At 40.2% G+C, this 18,944-nt stretch overlaps 1 protein-coding gene and 1 long non-coding RNA gene across 2 annotated transcripts in view; one reads left to right on the top strand and one right to left on the bottom strand.

The window, feature by feature from the left end:
- Positions 1 to 14,104, top strand: part of LOC125745628 (uncharacterized) — a 71,336-nt gene extending 57,232 nt beyond the window's left edge. The window contains exon 2 of the long non-coding RNA XR_007398724.1: positions 13,961 to 14,104. This is a non-coding gene — a long non-coding RNA (uncharacterized LOC125745628). The remainder of the gene's footprint in view (positions 1 to 13,960) is intronic.
- The window catches only part of dnai1.2 (dynein, axonemal, intermediate chain 1, paralog 2), a 25,136-nt gene extending 6,192 nt beyond the window's left edge, over positions 1 to 18,944 (bottom strand). The window contains exons 1-19 of the mRNA XM_049018628.1: positions 18,714 to 18,944; positions 18,465 to 18,524; positions 18,235 to 18,333; positions 17,642 to 17,722; positions 17,163 to 17,289; positions 16,811 to 16,869; positions 16,422 to 16,568; positions 15,247 to 15,306; positions 14,146 to 14,274; positions 12,641 to 12,725; positions 12,238 to 12,355; positions 11,315 to 11,358; positions 10,980 to 11,227; positions 8,990 to 9,079; positions 8,662 to 8,749; positions 7,424 to 7,503; positions 5,681 to 5,829; positions 3,151 to 3,250; positions 119 to 301 (exon numbers count right to left, since the gene is read on the bottom strand). Coding sequence (XP_048874585.1) covers positions 119 to 301; positions 3,151 to 3,250; positions 5,681 to 5,829; positions 7,424 to 7,503; positions 8,662 to 8,749; positions 8,990 to 9,079; positions 10,980 to 11,227; positions 11,315 to 11,358; positions 12,238 to 12,355; positions 12,641 to 12,725; positions 14,146 to 14,274; positions 15,247 to 15,306; positions 16,422 to 16,568; positions 16,811 to 16,869; positions 17,163 to 17,289; positions 17,642 to 17,722; positions 18,235 to 18,333; positions 18,465 to 18,524; positions 18,714 to 18,755 — 1,989 coding nt within the window. The 5' untranslated portion in view covers positions 18,756 to 18,944. The remainder of the gene's footprint in view (positions 1 to 118; positions 302 to 3,150; positions 3,251 to 5,680; positions 5,830 to 7,423; positions 7,504 to 8,661; positions 8,750 to 8,989; positions 9,080 to 10,979; positions 11,228 to 11,314; positions 11,359 to 12,237; positions 12,356 to 12,640; positions 12,726 to 14,145; positions 14,275 to 15,246; positions 15,307 to 16,421; positions 16,569 to 16,810; positions 16,870 to 17,162; positions 17,290 to 17,641; positions 17,723 to 18,234; positions 18,334 to 18,464; positions 18,525 to 18,713) is intronic.

Raw genomic sequence — 18,944 nt, 5'->3', positions numbered from 1 at the left:
CTAGGGAAGTATCTTTTAACACGATAGAGCTTTTCTTGCCACAAGTGCTGTAAGATCTGGTCAGTCAGCCTCTGCGTGGGCTAAGTGGCTCTCTGGCCTCCCTCCAGAGTGCTCTTACCTTGGGCTTTTTGCGCAGGTTAGGAGACAGCTTCAGGCTGGTCACAAAGCCATGGTCGTCCCCCACGATGATGACGGGGTACGCAGGGTTGAACTCGATGTGCGTGAGCTTGGTTTTCTTTGCAGCCACGAGCTGCTGGCAGATTGCCTCATATTTGTTTACAGTCAAATCAAAAACGAGCACCTGGCAGGGACGAGAAGAAGAGAGACGCAAAGGATTTTCCTACCATCTTTGAATAAAAATAAAACTACTCCGTGCATTCTATACTCTGCACATGAAGCTCAACAAACATTATAAAGAATTCTTAATCATGAAGCCATGCCAACACTTTATGAAAAAATAAATAAAAAATGTTTATCCTTAATATCTGGAAAATCAAAGACATGCAGTCCCCTTTTTAATGTATAATAAAATATGAGTACTTAATTCTTTTAGTCCCAGTTTTAACATAGCATGAAGAATAAGGATTAGTACTACAGAAATTCCAGGTTTAATATTGGATATTCTTGGAGAGATAGTACAAACTAATCTCAATTCCTAAATACAGAATACAGTATAGAGGAGTAGGACACAGTACATACTTCCAGATTTTTAATACGGAATAGTGCATGGAGATTAGTGCACATTGCATACTCTCAGTTTCTAAATACAGAGTATGGAGGAGCAGCACAAACTGTGTGGCTTCCTGAATTATTAAAAATGGGCGATCACATTCTAGTGGTTTTGTGTTTTTATTCTCTTGGTCAGAAAGCTTTATCTACATTTCATCCATTTACTGAGCCATTCCTCAATTTGCATGTGTTTGAGTGTGCATCTGCATGCATGCGTGTATGTCTGTGCGTGCGATTGTGCGTGCTTACACGTCTGTATGGATGCTTCCATAGCTGGCTATAAGGAAACGTGTCTGCATGTGTGTGCATGTAGGTATGTGTATGTAGGCATGTGTATATATACTGTATGTCTGCTGTATGAGCACTGTATCAGAATCCATGAGGTGGGAGAGGACGCCCGGCCATCTGGCCATGCGGACTGCCTGTTGTCTGTTTTCCTGAAACAGCCAAACCCTCACTGGCTTTTTGACAGAAACACAGAATGAAACATGGATCAGAAGCTCATATAAACCTTACATGAAGCTTAAAAAAATCACCGGTTTCTGCTAGGCGAACGTATAATAAGCATAATGCATAAATCAAGTATCTGGTTATTTAGCTCTGTATACTATTAAGATAAACGATAACAAAATACATTTACACTCAAAAAACACTTGTAAAAAAATTTACATATAGCTGGTAAACACAAATCCCAATAATGCAACTCTCACATAAGCTACATTTTTCCCCTGTAAATTTTATATTCTCTTGAGACTGTCATGACAATCTTTTAATCTCCTTTCTATAACACGAGACTTCTCGAGAAAACACCGCATTATGAAAGCACTGACCGAGGTCCTGCAGAGAAACTGGCTCAGCTGTGGCTGAAACAGACATGGTGAGGAGGGTGTCAAGTACAGGCCACTGAGAGGGAGGCAGAGGTCACTTCCATCCCCATGCTGAAAGCCCCCATTTATCCTGGCAGTCAGCGATGGCCTTCTGTACCAGCCAGTAATTAAGCGCTTTGGTTTCTGCAACCATTATCAACATTAGACCAATGTGACGCTCGTGGTTCAGGAACCAAGGAGGACAAGCAGAGTGCATAATTCAGAAAAAGTAGAAAGACTAGTAGAAATACAGCATACTAGCTCAGCAGGTATTACTTTTGTCTCATATCGCCAAGGTCACAGGTTAAAATCGTCCGTTCCTCCCTTCCTGTTATTATATACATAATTCTGGTATTCTTGTAATTCTGTTGTCCATCCAGCTTCCTAAGCCCTTGGTAAATGTGTGAGAGTGAACCGCTACACCCTGTTATACCTGTGAACCTGTCCAGGGCAACGCTGCCGACGTCTCTCCTTCCGTCTCCCTAGCGATTCCCTTCTGTAGGTCCCGCCCATTCAGGGACGCCTAATGCGGCCCCACACCTTGGGATCACCACTGACTCCTCTTAGTGGCTCCACCTCCTCTCAGCTTTTAAGGCAGATTTATATTTATGCGGTGAGCCTACGCTGCGGCCAGCACCATCACGAGCATTTATACTTGAGCGCTGGCGTGTCTGTGTCACTCAGCAATTACGCCGCCAAAAAGCCAGGTGATACATAGTGTTGGGTGCTGCGTTTATTGTCTTCCCACCCGCTGATACATCCAACTGCTGAATCATGCGACTGAAACAGGAAAAATGTAACAAAGTATCTATTTATTGAGTCCTGATTATATTTCTGCTACTCCAATCCTCCCATTGAAAAATTTGTAAAAATGTGCAGCCACTACAGTCACATTTTATGCATTTTCCCTTATAATGTCTGCACTGCTTTTCACTTTTTTACTCTTATTAAGTATGAATAAACTTAATGGATGTAAGTGAAACTCAGTTTTCAAATGTTTTTTAACCAAATGCAGTGATACAAATGGTGTGGGTAGACTCACTATACAGTAGGCTAAATGTAATAAAAAATCAAATCCACCCCTCCATCCAAACTCTCACCCAGGACAGATATGCCGGTGAAACTGGAACTTGTACCAGGAGTCTATACCACGCAAAACAGGACAGGAGGTACATCTTGGATGGAATGTAAATCAAATCCAGCTCATCAAATTATTTACCAGAACAACTAAATACTACCCTAGTAACCAACTGGTAGACATTATACGTTAAGATATTCTCCTGGATTCGATGGCCTCAGGAGACAGAAGTGATACATAATGCAAAATGATAATTCCAAATTAGTGTTAATAAATATTCATATTCAGTTCAACTGAAAGGTATTTTTATTCTTGCATTCATATACATATCATGCATATGTATATGTCTTATATACTCTCTCCCCATGTTTGAAACCTTATTTTACCTATAGCTAAAAGATACATGATGTATTTGCATGTCATATAATATTTGAAATACATTTAGAAAATCAGACTGGGGGTCCGGGCCCTGTGTACCTGGCCGTCGATGGTAACAGCGGCAAACACAGTGGATGAATATGGAGACCAAACCACATCCCCCACAGCAGAGTTCAGGTCAAAGGTGAACATGGGGCTCCTGTAAGACAAGAAACAGCATCAGCACCATATCTGCTGTCCAACTGCATTAGTCATTTTTCATACCAATACAGTCTGATGCCGAATGTACAATTTACACTACTGGAAAAAGACTTTCTGATCGTGATGGACTTTCTGTGTTTTTTAACAGCCACACTATGCAGATAAAAGTCAGGCACATTTGTGAATGAATGGGTTGTTCTGAAGAGCTCAGTGAATTCAAGCATGGTGCTGTCATAGGGTACAACCTTTGCAATGTCAGATCCTGAAATTTCTTCCCTGCTAGATATTCCATAGTCAAATATAAGTGGTATTATTGGAAAGTGGAAGCATTTAGGAACGACAAACACATTCCTAAACAACGAAGTAGCAGACCATGTACTGTAAAGTAACAGTGGGGTCACCGAGTCCTGAGGCGCACAGCGCATAAACGTTGACAAAGCTCTGTGGACTCAATAACTGCAGAGTTCCAAACTTCCTCTGGCATTAACTTCAGCACAGAAACTGTGCACTGGCAGCTTCATGGAATCGGCTTCCATGGTCGAGTAGCTGCATGCCAGCCTTACATTAACCAAGCGCAATGCCAAGCGTTGGATGAAGTGGTGTAAAGGACACTGGAAATGTGTTCTGTGGAGTACGAATCATGCTTCTCTGTCTCGCAGTCTTGACCCCAGCAAACTGAAGAATAATATACCATTAAATCAGATACATCCACTGGGCTAATGAACTACAGTATCATTCATCTGCTTTTATCTAACACTATCCACTGGTTTAATTTGCTGCTGTTGAATCTGTTAGTAAGGGGAGAGACGAGAAGGGTAAAGGTATAGCACAGGCTCACATACCATGATGTCAGCTCCCTGGGTAGGGCTGTAATGGTACACGCATTCCTCATGTGTCAATTGGTTATGTCATTTTTGGTTCAGAAAGCACAATGAAACAAATAAATACATTTCCTGACACAGGAGGAACCTAAACTCACAAATAGATGGTCAATACAGAAAATATTATGCTAATTCTGACTGTGAGTTGGATATGAGTAATGCTGGCTACAGTCAGGTATAATTGGCAGTTTGGAAACATTGGATTGCCAATAAATTCCACCAGCACTAGAGAGAGAGTGTAGTTGACAAGACCAAGACTGTCTGTTGGCTGGTTATAGCAAATTCAGGTATGTTGCTGGAAACACATCCGACACGCGAGCTCATTTGAGACGACATTATCCGAGTGCGTGTGCAGCTGGAGCGAGGCAGAAAGAACCTCTGCAAGGCATTTAAGGCGTTTGTGCCAGGAGATTCAGACCAGACTAAAAAAATAATTATGGCAATAGAGGCGTTAAATGAAATCACTACAGATTATGATTGTTATTTTGCATTTTTATTTATTTTACATATTTATTTTCACAATGTGCAAATAAACATCCCTTAGGTTTTGCTTTTCAGGCACATCAACATCAGACACCGTCAGGGGTTTGTATTGCACAGTGAGATTTGTTGTTAAGCTAGATAGCTTCAAGGTATCCTAGTTTAAATTGACGTTATCTTTGTTCACTTACATTTTGCCCAGACTACACATTATCCTGTTAACCCAAAAATTCGGCTTCATGATACAGATCCCTGGCCTACCTATTGAGTTTGCCCAGCATTTTACCCTATAGGGTCTAGTAATTACTAACTATCCTGCCCTGACTGCGCTCATACTGTATGTTGCACTTGTGTTTTCCCTTTATATGTAAGGGCTCAGGCTCTGGCTTGCTAGTAGGGCATTTGTCATGTTTGTTGCTGGTGGTTGTTATCTCCTCTTTCCAGATACCCTTTGAATTTCTGCGGTTCCTTGTACATTAAACCCTACATACTTCCACCTGCATCCTTATCACGCTTCACCTCTGCATGGCAGTTTTTCACAGAATACTTGACTCCAAGCAAAGGATGCGACGAGTCATGTTTCAAGTTCTATTTATCCTGGAGCCCTGTTGTTGCCTGTTGCAAGCCCCCTTTGTTCTGGTCCTGCAGTCATATGCCCCCCAATCTTGTGTTCCCAGTACTCCTATGTTGTCTTTAGCCCCTTTCAGGCCTCCCCCCACAGGCTGGAAATGTGGGGACCCCAGGTGGATACCAACTATGTTCTGACTTGTTTGAGCCACGTAGAGCGGGTGGCATGCCAGACAGTGGAATCCCAGCCCAGTCCTGTCTCCAAGTCCTGTACCTTAACCTGGCTTCTGTTGTGTTTAAGAGTCTAGAACAGGGTTCCCCAGTTTTGGTCCTGGAGTACAGTTTAAGCCCCGTATACTTGCACCTGCGTCCTTGTCCTCCTTCACCTGTACCAGCCCATTTGTGACAGACATGTTACCTTCAGTTTCCGATTTTGCAATTGTGTTCGCAATTTTAGGAATAAATAATTTCAAAGTAGTAGCAAACTATAGTCAGCATACCTCACTGTGTGGTCCCAGATCTTGACGGTCCAGTCAGAGCTGCACGAGATAAAGACCTTTGGATGGAAAGGATTCCAGCGTACTGCATCCACAGCCATATTGTGAGCATCATAGGTCTCAAGGAACTGGCTTGAGTAGGCCTTGGAGCACTGGAAAGACAATTGGTTGAGAAGACTAGGTAAACAGCCCTTAAGACAATGACAACTTTAGGATAATACATAAAAAAACCACAAAGCTTCTGAACATTCAGGCAACATAAAGCGTCGAGAGATACGGAAACACAACTGCTTAATACTAAATAAGGGAATTGATCAAATTTAGGGAAAACCGAAACAGATGATGAAGATGATTTCTAAGACATCCTGGCTAGCAGCTCTGTAGTGCCGATGGATTATGGCTTCATATGAGGGCAGCAATGTCTGTATACCTGAACAAACAATGCCAGACATAGCAGTGACAACAGTGTCACTAAAAGAACATTCTGGTGCTGAATCTGCTGTGCAAAGGCCCACAAATATAGGGGATTTGATATTTCCTGTTCCTTCCCTGAGGTGACATTTATGCAACCCACTAATGTCTACTAATTGTCTGGGAAGCTTTGATTGTTCAGTTCCAGCCGCTGTAGCCCTTAGTTTACATTTGATCATGTAACCAGGATGACTTGTCAGCAATACAGCTGTGACATTTGATATGATTTCTTTTTCACTGGTAAATGCATCTCTCTATCTTGCGACTGGATTTCAGGGGTGATCATGTAAGAGAGAGGCAGACAAGTATGGCAGGAATTTCAGACAAGGTACATCTCACAATAATACAGCCTGACAAGGACGGGTCTTGAATTGACACTGTGACCAGGCTCTCCATGCGAGCCTGAGAAGCAAAGCATTAGGACCAAGACCCGTTTGGCAAGTGGCATCTCAATCAGAAGCACAGCTGTCTGTGTGGGACTATGACAGCCTGACAGCTTCAGGATGGGCTGTCAGGGCAACCGGCAGACAGTGTTACCCTAATGAGTCAGAAGAAATGCAGGTTTGCGGATTCACAACCTTCCCTTGCTTCAGGCAAATATGAAAATCTCTGCTGCGTTCCAAATAGCCGTACATTACATGAAAATGCATCTTCCTGCATTATAATGTACACATTCGGCATTCATCAGTGTTTGAGAATTAGGAATAAAGCTTCAGATAATTTTCTTTTGCCAGGAACAAAATTTACATTTCCGACATTGTGACACTGTTTACATTACTATTTACATGACTGTACATTTGACACATTCTAGTACACTTGTTGGTGGTTCTGCTATCCACACATACACAGAAACACATGCCCAAAATGAAGTGCACAATTTAACAAACAAAAAAAATGTGATACATTCTAATTGACAAATGTTTATGTGTAAGAGTAAACACTACAATAAGTGTTCTCGCAGCTTGGTACTGCCAAATGGAGAGCAATTACAATCAAAGGGCAATGCGTATTTAACACATTCTTCGATCTGAAAGAAAGCCGGAAGGAGCCTCAGATCGCCGATAAACCAACGGTGGTAAAAATGCCCTTCAGCAGTGTACTAATCAAAAGCAAAATATTTGTCTGTTTGGTCAGTTTAAAAATATGTCCAAGTAATACTGAATATCGCAAATATATCACATCAAAAATGCAGCATGAAGTCAATTTCATGGAGTAAGTAAAAACAATATAGGTAAGTTGCTGGAAAGCTTAGAGTACTCAGGTAATATTTCTTACCTTGTGAATTTTTCCTTCTTCCGTGCCAACTAAAAAGAGGTAATCAATTTTCTTATGGAAATCAAATGATGTCCCACACGCTACAAAAAAAGAAAATATTTATAAAAACCACAAAGTTATCATCAGTCCACAGAAGAGCCTGCTGAGTCTGAACTATTAGATTAAGTAAACTTCATTGATCCCAGAGGGAAATTCAAATATACATTCAATTCAGGAATTATATTCATATTTTGCACAGAGAGATGAGAACTGAAGCAGAATGTCTCACGGCACACTTGCCACATGAAAGCATGAGGCTCATCCTATCACAGCCGCCTCTAGTAATATAAAATACTTTGTATCACTTCAGTACCAGCTCAGCCGGCTCAGCCCCCCTTAAGTCTCCCTTATTTATTTGAAATGTAAAGAATAAAGCAATTGAAAATGTATCACAATAAAATGCATGCCATTGGAACAGATTTATTTATGCGCCACCCTGTGGTAGTGTGGTAGTGTGCAAAAGCCAGTACACTAGGCGTTTACGGAGTACCAAACGTTTTTTCAATTTAATATTATTTAAACCTAAAAAGGATCCTGGTCGGAATTATTGCAACGTATTCCCTGGACGTAAAAAGTAGAGTTTCACTGAAAGGAAATACGTTGGCCCTGTTACCCTAATACTGCCCATTGATCCTTTTCTTTCCATAAAGCACCTTCAATTTTGGGATAGGTTTTCTCAAATGTGTGCATGTGTGAGTGCATGGTGTGTGAGTGTGCCCTGCGATGGGCTGCTCCCCCATCCTGGGTTGTTCCCTGCCTCGTGCCCATTGATTCCGGGATAGGCTCCGGACCCCCCGCGACCCAGTAGGATAAGCAGTTTGGGAAATGGATGGATGGATAGTTTGTTACCTATACAATATGACGACTTTTGAAAAAGGTCTGCAAAATTTTCTCTTATGGGTGTAACAAGATCAAATGTCAAAACTGCTGTTTTCTTTGCTGTCACTATGCAATGCTGCAAATGAACAATCCCATAACTATAGGTTCCCCCTTTGGGGGAATTCAAATATAGAAATAAGGGGGAAAGTGGAGCTTCAGTATAAATACTTCAGAATAAGTATAAATACTTCAGAATAAATTCAGTATGACCCCCGTCTCCAATCAGGTGGCAAGATATGCCTTATGTGAAGCAAGACGGAGCGACATCATAGTATCGCCATGTGTCTGGGCTTGTGACAAGGCTTGGCTGGTATCCGTACCGATGGTCATATTCTGTGCTTCCCCTGACCCCTCCACTGTGGCACCTCCCACTGACAACTTGATGATGTCTGTAAACACCAGCTCATTCTGCAACATAACAAGTGCAAACATTGTAACATGTACAGAGATATCCATGGAGAAACAGCGATTTCAATCTTAGCTTTCAGTCAAATGACCCAATCAGTGTCATCTATATGGTTAATATTACTCAGGAGAAAAGAATAAAAATATCTGGTGAGCTGAGAACTAGTTCTTGTCCTTCAAATAATTAAACTTAAAATAACACACCAAGAATTAGACACTTAGAACAAAATTATTTCTGCTCACCTTCACAAGAGTCCAAGATACGACACGACCATCGGATGACACAGAAAAGAAACAATGATTGTTGTCCATATCGTCTTTCTGCCATTTCACCTGCAACATTAAACATGAGAAATGCAACAATAAACAAAGTTGTCATATTTAAAATTCACGCAAAAACAAAGAATGCAATATAAAATAAAAAAAAATAAAAAACAACATTTAACATGGAGTGAAACTGTACTGGCATTATGCTAAATATATAACACGAAATCAAAAGTCAGAAAACGTGTAAGCAGTACGAATCAAATTTGTTAATAGGGAAAATGTTACCTAAATGTAAGATCTGCATTATTTCAAAAACTCCATTCACTTTTTGTAATGAATGTAACACATGTTAAGGAAACCTACTGTAGTACCTTTATAACACTGATTAGAAAACAAGCATTTTTACTTTTTGTCATTTTAATATACAACCCAGCTTTTAAAATTATATAATATAGTTACGGGACACATTCGCGGGACACTAAAGTAACTACAATTGTTTGAAGACCAACAGACAGTTAGGCAATTCCTCGAAAAAAATTTTCAGTATACTAATGTCCAACACAAACAGCAAATGGTGATATTTATGAAATAGATTTAAAAATATTTAAAAAGCCCAAAAATTCAAGCAAAGGAACGAGAACAACAGTCTATCCAAACAATAATTTCCCCAACAATCCTGTCACTTGCTCCACCTATCTCATCCATACTCATCCCACTCTCACCAACCTGTCCAATTTCTAGAAGTACTGGATGGATCACCTGGAAATGTGAAAGTCAATAAATGTGCTTTTACTGGAATGATTCCTAGTAGTGACCTGTTTCTTAGATACTACACCTATTCATTTATTGTATATTCCACTTACATGCCAATTTGCAGAATCTTTCCCCACCAAATAGGTAGTTACCTGTATTTCCAAGTGAATGTCTTAATGTCTGTGCTTTAAAATGCACATGTACCTGGGCATTCACTGGAAGCTCGGCCTACCTGCACTTATGCCTAATCAACTCCTTGACAGCATGTATGTTTGTAATGTGTTATTTGCCTCACTTGTTTGTCGCTTTGGACATAGAGACTGAAATACAGAAGAAATGTTAATGTGAATGTAAGTTTGTTGTATACTGGTGAGTGGTATAACCTGCTTTAATAATTGAGGGAAGTCTTTAGACTGCCCCCATGTGTCTGAACTGATGTATTTCATCTGATTTAAAATACATATGAATATATGCAGTCAAGGCTGTGAGGTGACTCAGTGGTTAGCACTGCAATCTCACATCTCTAGACTTGGGGTTTTCACTCCAGGGCCACGTTGAAAATTTTTTGGTCATAGTGGGAAATATTTTTGGTTATTGGCCAATGGCTACACTGATCCACCGGGAGCTCTCCCAGTAATCCAGTTGTTAGACCATCTCTGCCTTTATGGAAGGAGCTCCTGGCTCACTGGAACCCTGTACCATGTAAGAGATATGCAAACTACATGAATATATATATATATATATATATATATATGCAGTTTCTGAAACCCATACAGTAACAACTTCACAACTGCGCCTGACCCATCTCAGTGTATGATGTCTAGTAGGGGGGTCAACAACTTGCCAGGTCAGCAGTAAACAGTAAATGAAACCAAAAGTCAATGAACACAACCGAAAGAATGCATGACTGTGCTCATTGGCAGCCTGAGGTGGGACTCCTCAGGCCAGTGGCGGAACAAATGTACATTGGGCCCTGGGGCAAAATGGGACCATATCCCCAACCTTCCACATTCACACCTCACAGACTCAGCCGTGTCCTTACTCATACAGTAAGTAGTCAAGCAAGAAGACTTCTGGCATTTTTTGTTTTTTGCTTGCAGTTAAGTCTACCAAATGGGCTGGCTGGTTAACGGTGTACTCCATCAAATCAGTTGAGATCGTAATCATTGGTCCTTCTATGACTGATAGACCAAACTTTGATTTCCCACAGTACCTGCCACACAGGATCAGTGTGTTTTCCAGATTTGGCGGTGCTCCTATATGTGGCTTCGTCGTCGTCCTCCTTGAGGTTGTAGACAGCAACGCTACCATCATAGAAGCCTACAGCCACGAGGTAGGACAGAGAGCCGTGGATGTCTAGGCACATGATGCCGGAGAGGGTGCGGTAAATGTACTCCGGGAAGGTGGAGTTCTTCAGCGAGTACAAAATCAGCATTCCATGACCCTGCTTACTAAAGTCATCTACAAATAGAAGAGAAAAACAAATGTTTAACGGAGAGATGTTTGGTAAATTTTGGGTAAATTAACCATACATGTTTCGGTACTTACAGGATCCAAGACCAGCGGCAAACAAGTCTTTGTATTTTGGATTCCTAAAATGAATAAAAACAAATTAAAAAACACTGTATAGATCAGGGATCACCAACCTTTTTGAAACTGAGAGTTACTTATGAAACACCCTCCTAAACCTAATCAAAATTTCATGTATAATAAACATGATTTAAATGTTTTTTTTTTTTTTTTTTTAGATATTGTCATTTTCAAATCTATATAAATGCAAATGTAATTAACGAAGAATAGCAACAGGATAAAATTACATTTTAGATGCTGCTCACTGGTGAGTTGTGCTAGTTTTGGAACCGGTTCATGGGTGACTCATGTGGTCCTTGGGGGCATCCCAGAGCCCGTGGGCACCATGTTGGTGACCCCTAGTATAGACTGTTCATTCATTTCCCAGCATTCATTGTGTACATGAGCTTTTCCTAATTTTTCCTAATTAAGGTAGATTAAGTAGGTAGATTATATTGTGTCTACTAATTAAGTAGACACAATATATATACAGGTACATGACTTTGCTGCAATGAATATTGTATTCTTCCATCTTAATATATTTTAAAGTGCACAGTACATGTCTGTAACATACAATGGTGTGTCAGACCTGTGAAAGGCTGCAAAGGTGTCACCTCAGTGATGTCTAACAGCTGAATATATTTAGATAACAGTTAACTTAAGTAACGACCAAGAACTACAGTACTTCATAAACCAAGCTTGAAAAAGAGAACAATTGTTATAAATGTGCAAAACACATCTTAAATATTGTTTACTTTTTTTCCCAGGAAATTGTTTTTTCCCCACAATATTTCAGTTGTAACACAGCACATTGTAAACCTCTGTTATATATTTGTAGCACTGATGTTATGTTCTAAGAGTGCCACAGAATTGGTTGGACATCATGAGCGTAAGGTACTCACCAGCAGAGGGCAGTCACAGTCAGCCTTTTGGCTTTGTCATACTGGAATCTCCACAGTGGAAGTAATGTTCCTTCCTGCTCCCGGAACTCATCTGAAGCATCTTCAAAATACTTGAAATCTGAAAAGACAACACATTCATTACCTTATCTAATTCAAGTCAGACAAATAAAACACCGTAAACAATTATAATTATACTTATCTCACTGTGGAGTTAACATTATTTCAAGAGGCTTTATGGGAATTTTATTTCTCATTAATAAAATGTTTCATGCAAAACCACAGACTTATTTGAAAAATCATTACAATATAATGTTAAACAAATCATTACTGCAAGTTAAATGTTTTTATATAGCAATGTTTATATTTATATAGCATTGTTAAAAACAGCCAGTGGTTGACATACCCTGTGCTATGTCATCAAACGCATTTTGGTTTACCATTCGCTCCATGATTTTCGCTGCCCGTCCGACATTTGTGATGTCATCGCTCTAAAAAATGTGAATGGGAAGAAGGAAAATAATGCAGTACTGCTGAAAACTGCTGCACTAAGTTGAAAAATGGTAAAATGGACGATTCTCCACCGTGATGAAATGTTCCACTAGTGTATAACGGTTTCCAGAATTATATATTTCTTAACAAGTTGAGGGGCTTGCTATTGTAAAGTTAATTAGCAGGAAGATCTTTTGGGGAAAATAATACATGACTAAGCCAGTAACTGGTTAAATTTTACTTGTTATAATTTTGTTTTATGGAGCCAACATCGAAAAGTTTAATTTGAGACTATTGCAAACTGATTGCATGCAAAAGCAAGCTCTCTTTTTTATCTGTGAAGGAAGAGGAATCGCCAACTCCTTCTTATGTTTGTGGGAACGAGAGGAAGAATGTTTAACAGTCCAAAGTTTGCTTGTTCCTTGATTTGCAATTTCTTCTTTAAGTATATATATTTTTTGAGATTTAGGCCAAAAACCGAGTGTTCAGTTTCATTTTATTGTTTAGCTCATATCCACCTCCAGAATTTATTCATCATCATCCACCCCTCCCATCATGCTGCACTTCCCAGTGAGTCAGAACACCTGAAGTCAGACTGTCACCGTGGTTACTGCTGCTATGCTGCACCTGGGCCTGCACCTCCCTCAACATGCCACATGACATCACCAACATACCAAAACACAACGCAGAGTGCTACAACGGGAGGATCCTGGGCCTGGTTTGCCCTATCCACTGGCGATATCGAGCAGAAAGCTGCACACAGAGTTAAATAAATATTTAATTATTAGTCGTGTCTGGCTGTGCATCAGATCTTATCATGTCGTGTCGCACTGCATCGCAATAGTTGTTGTGTCACAATAGTAATTGCTTCATATGCACCTTTAATGTATTGCATTGTTGCCAATGCATCAAGATGTGTATTGCACCACCTAAGAGATGGAGATGCACATCCCTTATTGATTTACTTAGGTCATTGATTAACAGAAGTCCTATGAATGTTTAGTACAGAGTAGGAAAAAAAATTCTATTATAATGTCCTGTGCATGGTGGTGCAGTGGTTAGCACTGTCGCCTCACACCTCTGGGACCCGGGTTCGAGTCTCCGCCTGGGTCACATGTGTGCGGAGTTTGCATGTTCTCCCCGTGTCGTCGTGGGGTTTCCTACGGGTACTCCGGTTTCCCCCCACAGTCCAAAAACATGCTGAGGCTAATTGGAGTTGCTGAATTGCCCGTAGGTGTGCATGTGTGAGTGAATGGTGTGTGAGTGTGCCCTGCGATGGGCTGGCCCCCCATCCTGGGTTGTTCCCTGCCTCGTGCCCATTGATTCCGGGATAGGCTCCGGACCCCCCGCGACCCAATAGGATAAGCGGTTTGGAAAATGGATGGATGGATAATGTCCTGTGAAGCCTGAGCATCCAACCTGCGTCTCGACCACTGCTGCCTTCCTCCTGCTTTTCTCTTCTTCCTTCTTCATGGACTGGGCTTTCTGCTTCTCCTTGTTCCTCTCTTGCTTCCGTAGCTCCTCCACATAGGCGTCATATATCTCCCACTGCAGGAAAGCATCAGCCAAACTTATACAAACTGTACTAATACATGGATACTGAATTCAGCTTTAGCACTCATCTTTTCCTTTTTAATTTAGAATATATATTCAATTCAAATCATAATCTTCATAATCTATTCTTTACTTTATTGATATTTCCTGCAACATGACCAACTCCTCTTACACATTGACTAATCCTGAAAGACAAACACACAAGTAAAGCCCTAAGCTAACTGCTATACCATGGAAATGTAATTTTCTACACTGTTTGTCCTATAAAAGGGTCAGGGGTCCAGATCTAACCCAAGGCGAGCCAACAACCATGCACACCAATTTGGCAACTCCAGTTCAGCTAAGCATGTTTTCAGACTGTGGGGCAAACTGGCAAACCTGAAAGAAATGTCATGAAGACAGGGGAATCTGCAAACTCTCTGGAATCTAACCCTGGTCTTCAGAGATGTGAAGCGACTGCACTAACCACCAGAACTGTAAAATGTTTATGCGTTAACCCCATATCTATGAGTATTATTTCATTGTCCATGAGTGCATAGACAATATCCACTGGGTGCTACAAATTTAGATAAGATGAGATACTAATTGCAGATCATCCTTGGTGAACGTCTTCACTGAAATACTTTCGGTAAAATTTTAGTATTTGTTATTCAAGAAAAAAAAATGCATTCAAATAAATAAAAAATACACTCTGTTAATGTTTTTAGTTGGGCTAGCCACAGGAACATCACTGCAAAAGAAAACCGAAACCAAGCATAATTGTGAGACAGAGTAGATAGAAATGATCTGGCTAAAGGGCTAAAGACTAGTTATGTTAAGACCTGAGGTTGAGTGAAAAGCAACAATTTTAGAGTTTTTCCATTTATGCAAACTGAGGCCGTTTAGGGTAAGAGCTCAAGGGTACAGCAAGGGTACAAGTCTTTTTACTTAAGTGCAATGTCACACATTACCTGGCCTAATATTTACCTGATTGGCGGTGGCTGAAAAATTTGCCCTGGGAGGGGGCTCAGTCTGGCATTCTCTGTGCTGCAAAGGACAAAAAAGGATTAATCAAATAAATCCCTTTAGTGGTTTTGTACCATCCCTTACCCTGAAGACCCTTGGACAAATTGCCAGCCTATCACAGTACTGTATACAGACTTTGGGACATTTAGAGAAACTATTTTCAAAAAAACTGTGACTGGAAACTAGAGTAACGAGGGGAAACCCATGCACACATAAGGAGTACACGAGAACACGATGTCACAGTACAGAACAGAACGCTCTGAACCACACACTGTCCTCCAATCATCGTATATACTGTACAGTACATGTTCATATCAACCAGTCATAGACATAACTGTATCATTCTAATTAGCAGCATTGCAACATTAATGTCATATTAGGAGCCAGACAGTATGGTCAAATTCAGAAGACACAATTGCAAATTTACATAGAACTACTGTATATATAAGTTCTAGTTGTTCTTTGATATTTTAATGAGCAAAATGATAAAAAACGCTACGTATACCCTTAACATATAGCAGCCCAAAAACAGCTATATGTATTAGCATTGGCTGCACTTTGTTTATATACTTGATTATTAAAGAATCTTTTATTTGCACCAGCTACATTTGTATGAGAGGGGAACGGCTGTCTGCTGTCCCAAAAGGACCAGGTTCATTCCTCTTCCTCCCCACCAACCGAGTCTCAGTGATGTCTATACTGTGGTGTTTTTCATTTCCCCCCAAAAGCCGGATCCCAATATATGCCAATTTCGAGCCCCGTAACGAGCCAGCTAGTCAGGAATAACAGTGTTTGGTCTGGCATGCTGCTACCACCACCCTCACTTTGAGAAGTGGCAGGAAAACGATGATGATGGTGATAATAATGATGATGAACTAGATGCATTAGCCCAGCGATTAGTTTTCCCCAGTGAATCCACTTTCTTAATTACATATTTATGTTTCCGTTGTGGTGACACAACCCACCCCAGCTCAATCTAAACTTGACAGACTTATCAGAAAACATTCTTATGATTATGCTCCGAGATTGCAATGCTTAATTTCCCTAGCTTCTCTCTTTTATGAACCACCATGCAACAGTTATGAAATAAAACGGTTCTGCTGAATCATCACACTGGATAAGCAGCTGGCACCTACCCTCAATGGATTATTGAGCGTCTGGGATGCCCTCTCACTGAAGTTGAACTGGTTTGTCAACTTCTGCTCCCCGCTTGCACTATTGGGTTCTGCACTCTCTGGTCTCTCCTCGGCCCCTAACTCTTCAGACATCCCCTCCCCAATTACCTGACAAAGAACCACACGCAGCACTTATCCATATGCTAAGGGAGACACATAAACAGCATTAGAGAACAGGAAAATGCAGTGAAATCTCCGCTGCTCATCACCGTAGAGAGGAAAGAGGCTTTCCCCTGTTTCACCATCAATTAAAATAGTGGCTTTACCCTTTAATATCTATTTCATTTCAACACATAAGACCGATAAAACAATACATTTTAGCTAGATTTTGAAGACTCGCTTTAAAGTACCGGAGTGTCAGGTCTTTCCTTGTCCATTTCTGCTACCGTGGACTCAACTGGCATATTTCCTGAAATTTTAAAAAAAATTACATTACTCTTTTTTTCTCTATGTGAAAACGATTGTCACATATCCAGAGAAAACCCATTCAGTGAGTATTTTCAAGAAATTACCTTTTCTCAAACTTTAGTTTGAATAAAAATGTGTATTGCTGTAGACTTTTTTAACGATTCCAGCAAATCTTTGTTAAATTTTCCACATTATGGCCAATAATCTGTTCTGCTACTTGGGAGGTGCTAAGTGGATCTGGGCCTCTGGCGAGGTACAAATGGCGAGGTACAAATGTGTCCCACCCTACTGTACCTTTTTCCAGGCCCTGCCTGGCTCTCTGTCTGCAGGCTTCGTCGGAATCCTGATGCAGCAGATTCCCATCAAGCACCAAGTGCACAGCCAGCTGGTCGACATTGCTTATTGGCTTATATGAGCGCTCCTACAAGAAACCCAATCAGATCAGGTATTAGGAAAAACACCAAAAGGAATGATTCAAATGATCAAAGGCCATGAAAAAATAAGGAAAAAGAAACACGTGTACAAAAAGAGTGATAGGGTAAGGCACAGAAGGAGGATAACTGATTTTTATTGACAAGATGGAAAAATCAGCCAGCTGGTTGGGTTATCTGTGTGAAAGGCGTTTATGGTACAGTATTCCTAAATTTAATGTCTAAAAAAGAAACCAAAATAAATCAGAATTTTGTACAAAAGGACAGAAACTATGATACTGTAAACTTTCAGCCTGGCAGATTATATTCTGAAATGACAGGCAACAAAAACTGATACTTCACCTTGAAGCTGTAACGGACAATATTGTGCGGCGCGTGGGGATTGTTTGCAGTCAGAATCCTGGTGAATTCCTCTTTGAGTTCCTGAAGACATGTGAGACGTCGCAGCGCGTTATGGCGTCATGTTCGTAATGGTTAAATATATCTCACATAAATTTAAATGAACAAAATTACATTAAAAGAATTAAAAATAAACATGCAGCATTTTTAACAAAGCAACCATCACAAAAAATATGTTTGTAGTGTATTTATCCGCTTATTGCGTATTTATTATTGTACATTTCCTTCTTGAATATTCATAGTTATTAGATCTATCATAAACAACTGAACCAAAGAATATAATAATGTTTTCTCTGTTCTGTCTCATGCATTTTATAACATCTCTCTGTCAAAAGCCATGTCTATTCATAACAGCCAGCTCTGCAGATCTGGCGTAGTACTTTCACAGTTTTGAATACATACTGAATCTAGAAGAATATGATGCACCGTTCCTCCCATTTACTAACAATCTGTCATTATGAGTGTTGCGAATTATTCATACTGAACCATGCAAATGATATGCGGTCATTTACAAACACCAGCTAAAGGTAACTTGCCGCTTCACTGAGATCAAGCTGGTCGGGGGGTTTGATCAGCGTCTTTCCCTGTGTCCATTCGTCTGTGCCATCAGCCATCTCTGTCCCGTCATCCTCATCCTTTCACACACGTAAAATTGAAAACTCTTCCAAAGAATATGTGTAAATATGGCAGATTATATTTTGTGACACATTTTTCATACATTTGCATGTTATCAATACACACAGATACTCGTGTAATAAGAACCCACCTTTTTCTTGGTAAGCTTTACGGTCGGTATCTTTGGTAGGTGCGACGGGACGTTTGAAACCTGGAGATATCGCAGAGTGTTAAGTTGCAAACCTATAACTTCATGGTGTCTTGTTAAAATTTTTGCATAAAATTGTAGCGGCGTAACAAACCTTAAAAAACATTATTTGTTTATTTAAACAAAATAAAAATGCAATTTATAAATATTTTATTATGGACTTCATTTAAAGTGCAAAGATATGAAATGTACCTGCTTTGGTTTTACAGGTCCTGTTCTTTGCGGAACTGGCATCCTGTCGAAGTTGTTTAATCCGGCTTCGGAGTAAAAAAAAACAAACGCAAATTGCTCCTTTCACTCTTCAAAACAATCGAGGAACACTCATTACATATGCGAAAACCAGTACTGTTTTTCGTAGTAGTTTAATTTAGCTGTCTTATGGCCGAGAGCAAATGCGCCTTATGTCAACTAACAGTGTCTGTA

This window comes from Brienomyrus brachyistius, chromosome 7 (assembly GCF_023856365.1).
Source record: "Brienomyrus brachyistius isolate T26 chromosome 7, BBRACH_0.4, whole genome shotgun sequence".
Taxonomy (NCBI): Eukaryota; Metazoa; Chordata; class Actinopteri; order Osteoglossiformes; family Mormyridae; genus Brienomyrus; species Brienomyrus brachyistius.
The sequence above is the reverse complement of the archived record's forward strand: the minus strand, read 5'-3'. Positions and strand labels throughout refer to the sequence as shown.